This window comes from Geospiza fortis, unplaced genomic scaffold (assembly GCF_000277835.1).
Source record: "Geospiza fortis unplaced genomic scaffold, GeoFor_1.0 scaffold183, whole genome shotgun sequence".
In the NCBI taxonomy this organism is placed as follows: Eukaryota; Metazoa; Chordata; class Aves; order Passeriformes; family Thraupidae; genus Geospiza; species Geospiza fortis.
In genome coordinates this window covers 55,850-61,217 of record NW_005054447.1, presented here as the reverse complement: position 1 = coordinate 61,217, position 5,368 = coordinate 55,850, and the positions used below count along the sequence as shown (strand labels likewise).

The 5,368-nt window shown below is 59.3% G+C and overlaps 1 protein-coding gene across 1 annotated transcript; it reads right to left on the bottom strand.

Annotated features, from left to right (window-relative positions):
* Window positions 1-1,552: 1,552 nt before the first annotated feature.
* HSPB2 (heat shock protein family B (small) member 2) lies at window positions 1,553-3,784 on the bottom strand. Its single transcript, XM_005427513.2, has 2 exons — window positions 3,540-3,784; window positions 1,553-2,450 (listed from the first exon to the last, which is right to left on the bottom strand). The coding sequence occupies exons 1-2, from the start codon at window positions 3,631-3,633 to the stop codon at window positions 1,999-2,001; spliced, it is 546 nt and encodes a 181-aa protein (XP_005427570.1). The 5' UTR covers window positions 3,634-3,784; the 3' UTR covers window positions 1,553-1,998.
* Window positions 3,785-5,368: the final 1,584 nt, after the last annotated feature.

Below are 5,368 nucleotides of genomic sequence, written 5' to 3'. Positions count from 1 at the left end.
GGCAGATTCCCCTCCGAGGGCAGCCCCTGGAGCGGCTGGTCCGGGCTGTGCCAGGTGTGCCAGGCTGTGTGTGTGCCCTCCTTGGCCATGCCCCATCCCCAGGCAGGGAAGGAGCTCATCCCCATCTCAGCAAACCTGCAGGGAGCACAGGGACCAGCAGCGCTTCTTGCCAGGGCAGGGACAAGGAGAAGCATTTCAGAGCTGCTGCCAGAGCGTGGCTGTGGCTCTGAGGAAGCCTTTGGCGAGGGGAGTGAGGAAATGATGGCCATGCCTGAGCCCACACAGCCCCGGGGCTCTGCCCCCAGCACAAGGCTCAGGAGCTCAGCCCTCCTGAGATCTGGGGCCTGGCTGGGTGTGAATTCGAAGCCCCTAGCCCAAAATTCTGCCTGCAATTATTATTAATGACTTACACAATGCCTGTTGGAAAGGTGATTTTTTATTTTGGCACTTTATCTGGTTCTACTGCAGGGGTCAGGGCAGGAGGTCGGGCACTGGGGGCACCTGCCCTGCACTCAGTGCCCTCACTGTGCCCCCTGAGCCTGGCAGGGCTGCTCCTCATCTGACTGATCCCGGGGCTGGCAGTGCCCTGGGAAGCAGAAGGGAGCTGAAAATAGCTGGGCAGTGCCCTGCTCTTGGACTGGCAGGGGACAAAAATCAGCCTCATATCTGTGCTCCAGTCCCAAGGGATGTGCTGGGGGCCTGAGGGGGCATTGCTGTCCTGGGCATTGCTGCCCCTGGGCATTGCTACCCTGGGCATTGCTACCCTGGGCATTGCTACCCTGGGCATTGCTGCCCTGGCATTGCTGCCCTGGCATTGCTGCCCTGGCATTGCTACCCTGGGCATTGCTGGCCCCACAGTGGGGTGGGCACAGCCACAGGGAGAGGGGGAATTCACATCCCTGAGGATTTTGGAGCCTCCCCTCCTCTCTGTTGGGAGAGCTGCACTCAGGCATGCCAGCCCCCCCCAAATTTAGGCACTGACACAGCATTCTGTGTGCCTGGCTCGGCCCTGATGACACAAGGGTGGCAACTGTCACCTGCTGAGCCCCAGGGCAGCAGCTGCCAGCAGCAGCACACACGATCCCTGTCCCCATCACGGGGACATTGCTCACAGTGTCTGCAAAAGGGGCCCAGTGCAGCCCCTCCCTGCTGGGGCACCAGCCAGGCAATTGGGGTCTGAGCAGAGCCTCTCCCTTTGGGATTTTGGGTTCAGTCCTCCCCCAGAATCTGGGTGTGAAGGATGTCCCGTAGTTAAAGGGCTGAGCAGGCACAGGCTGTGCTGGGCATTAATTTGTGCCCCATTAATTGGGCTCATTCCAGCTGCAGCGCTGGAGGTGCTCAGGGACCTGCCAAGGGCTCATCACTCCTCCTCACCTTTTTGTCCCTGAGGTCACCTCACTCTGGGCTCCCCAAAGCAGCAGCTGGGCCAGGGGGGTGAGGCACAGAGGTGGCCACGGCCCCTCCATGTCCCCACTGGTGCCACTTCCAGAGGTGGGTGCCTCTGCCCGCCCTTCCTGCTGCACAGCAGCAACACCAATCCAAGGCAAACAAGAGAAGAGCAGAGGCAGATTTATTCCTCTCTCCTCCTGATTGCTGCAGGCACTTTGACAGACCAACACCCACCTTGCACAGCCAGGAATCTCAGCCCCCAGCTCAGAATCCAGGCTCTGGGATCCTCTTTGCTCTCTTCCCAGTGCCCTTCTGGGCTAGAGCTCAGTCCATGGAGTCACAGCCTCACAGCTAAGGGTAGGAGTGACCCTGGGGGGAGAGCAGAGCTCCCTGCACGCTCACCTGACCTAGGCGAAAACTTGCATTACAGTCACACTCACACTCACACTTCAGCCCCACTCTTTTTTCCAGTTCCAAGTCCCTTTTGTTCCCAGCCATCAGCCTCGAGAAGCAGAAGTGAGGCTGCTAAACACTGATGGTGACAAACAGGGCTCTGGCACTGCAGATTCCCCATCCCTGTCCCCCCACACCTTCCCAGATCTGCAGCCTTTAGGACTTTTCCTTCTCTTTTCCTTCCTCAGCCCGTTCCTCCTTCCCCAGGGGCTGCTCCTGCTGGGTGATCTGCACCTCGTTCACTCTGGCCTTCACCTCCCTGCCCGTGCGGGGAGCCACGATGCTCAGGATGCCATCGTGGGACAGGGTGGCCCTGACCAGCAGCGGGTCCACGTCCAGGGGCAGGATGTAGGTCCTGGTGAACTCCCTGGAGACGAAGCCGTGGCGGTCGGCCCTCTGCGGGTGCTGCCCCGCCACCTCCAGCAGGTTGTCCACGGTGCGGACGCTCAGCTCGTCGGGCAGGAACTGGCAAACATCCAGGAACACCTGGAACTTGTGCTGGTTCAGGCAGACCTCCGAGGTGCCCCTCTCCAGCTGCTTGTTGATGCGGGGTCGGATGTAGTAGCCGTGGTACAGGGCAGGGGCTAAAATCTCCGATGGGGAAACACCTGCAGAGGAGAGCCCGTGAGGAGCGTGGGGCTGGAGCTGCGGGCAGGAGCAGAGTGGGACCTGGGGAACACCTTGGCTTTGCCCCATCCCCACAGCAGGGGTGGAGTCTGCTGCAGTTCCCACCTTTGTGCCCCTAAAACCCACCCAGAGCCGCATCCCTGCCAGCCGCTGCGTGCCGTGGGCCGCCCGGGGCTGCCAGCTGGGGCTGGCATCCAGCTTCACATGTTGGGTGCGCTGCGAGGGCCTGGTGGGTGCTCTGGGAGCTCGGCAGAGCCCACAGCCAGGGATGGGCATGGAAAGTGCTGATGGCGAAGGACTTTTGTGTGCCATTGTCCACAGGGCTTTCCTTGGAGCTTTTTGCCTTTTCACGCTGTTGTGCCGGTGCTGAATGGTTCTGCTGCTGCCCACATTCCTTCCCCCTGGCCAGCCACTGCCCAGCTTTGTGCTGAACGCCCCAGCTCAGCTTTTCTCCACATGCCCCCCGGCTGGAAAAGCTTCCCCCCCCTCCCCTGAGCGCTTCAGCTCCATGTTTTCACAGCATGTGCACGAATGCCAGAGCATGGCTGGCATCAGCGAGGGAGGGATGGGCAGCACTGGGCATGGATGGGGAAGTGGACATGAAGAGACAGACCCTGGTTATTCCCTGGTCATTCCCTGGCTGTTCCCTGGCTATTTTTCCCTGGATATTCTCTGGTTATTCCCTGGTTTTTTTCCTTGTTTTTCCCTGTTTTTTCCCTGTCTATTCCCTGTTTTTCCCTGGTTATTCCCTGGCTATTTCCTGGCTATCCCCTGGTCATTCCCTGCATATTCCCTAGTTATTGCATCAGCGAGGGAGGGATATTCCCTGTTTTTCCCCTGGCTATTCCCTGGCTATTCCCTGGTTATTCCCCAGTTATTCCCTTTTTTCCCCTGGCTATTCCCTGGTTATTCCCCCCTGATCTGATCCAGATTCCTCCACTCAAAATTCCTCAGCTCCAGCTTCCCCCTCTGGAGCTCAAGCCACCCAGAGGGAACTCCCCCAGCCCTGCAGCAGCAGAGGGGAGAAATGTGCAAAGAGGGGAGGGGGGGGATCCCACCTCCTTCCTTACCTTCTCCAAAGTTCTGGTCGTAGATCTTGCTGGGGTTGGCAAATTCATACTCAGAGCTCATGGGGTAAGCATGGGGCACGGTGCGGGCGGCCATGGCGTGTCCAGGACAGACGCCTTCCTTTTTCCTTCCTTCTTCCCTTCCTTCTTTCCTTCTTCCCTTCCTTCTTTCCTTTTTTTCTTCCTGCCTCCCCAGCCCTCGCTGCCTCTCCAAGTGAGGGCTGCAGGCTGCAAGGCTCCAGCTGGGTGGATTCCAAAGGGAGGAGTGAGTGAGTGAGTGATAAAAAAGATGGACCAAAATAGCCCCACACAGGCCCCAGGACGCCGGGCCAGGGCAGCCTTTCTCCCTGCATTCCAGCAGGGAGGGCAGGGGACACCTCGGGGACCCTCTGAGGGTCCCTCCTGGAGCAGGGGGTGGGTGGGCAGCCCAGCACAGCCCGGATTCAGGGGCAGGACAGACCTCAGGCTCTGCTGCTCCAAAGCAAGGGCTCCTTGGGGTCCCTGGCACTGTAATTAGTGGCCCTGAGCCCCCGTGGGTGGCTGAGACACGTGGAGTGGTTTGTATGGTCAGGGAGCTGCCAGCCCTGTGCTGCTCTCCAAAAGCCTCCATCAGACCCAGAAGGAATCTGCTTATCTCTGGTTGCCACAGAGCTGGACAGCACTCCTTAGGAGAATGATGGGCTTTGTTAGTACCAGCCACAGCTGCAGAGCAGGAGGAATGAGTTCTTCATCTTCTGGGGATCCTCCCTGCTCCTCAGGGATGAGGCTTTGAGGGAGTGGGGAGCCACAAAGTGTGGAAGCAAACGTGGGCTAAAGGCAGCGATTCTTTCCAACAGCTGGATGAGATTGTTCAGCTCATGCAGCGAAGCCACTGCCCACACCCAGTGCCCACCGTGAGCTCGGGGCTCAAACCCCTCCTGTTCCCTACATGAGGAGCCTGATTTTCCCTGGAGCTGAGCTCAAATCTCCTGTTCCTTTAGTGGGGAAGGGCTGCAGGAGTGCAGCAGGGATCCGGGTCCCTCTGCTGCCACCTCCCCATCCTGAGCCCTGCTGGCTGCCCAGGCTCTTCCCTTGGCCAGGGATTGGCACAAGGCCATGGAGAAATGCTGGTGCCAGCCCTCACCAGTGAACCCAGGCTCTGAGCGTGGCCCAAGTCCCGCTTTACTGGGCAGGGCTGGTGGGCTGCTGGTGCTGCAGCCGGGGAGGAGTGCCCAGCTGAGCTCTGCACACCCTGAAACCAGAGATTTCCTTGAGCCCGGCAGTGTGGGAGAGCAGGTGCAGCGCTGCTGATGTAATGGGGACTTGGAGAGGGTATTTATGGCCTGGGCTGCTGCACAGAGCAAATCCTGCTCCCTATTCTTGCAGGCACGCCGAGAGGAAGAGGCTCAGAGCCTTTGGCAAAGGGCTGGCAGAGCTGGCAGCCCCTCTGAGCAGAAATTGTGCTTAAATTGCGAACTCCCACAGGCAGAGAAGCTCTTGCCCTTCAACAGTTGCTGGGCTGAACCCATTCCTGTGATTTGGGTTCACGGATGAGGCAGGAATTAAAGTAAATGCAGGGATTGTTGGGGGGAGAGCTGCAGGAAAGCAGGTGAGTGCAGGGGCAGGGGTGTTCTGCAGCCCTGGAGGCCCTGACCATGCCCAGGCTCTCTCTGGGGTCACAGCGTGGGGCTCTTCCCTCCAGAACAAAGTGGGGAAAAGACCAAGCAGAAGACCAGAGGTGCTGGTGGAGAGATCCATCCTTTATTCACACCGCGCCCTGCAACAGCCGCTACAACCAACCCCAGCGCCCCATAACAAGGGGAGGGGTGAGATGCCAACCCCCCTAAAACAAA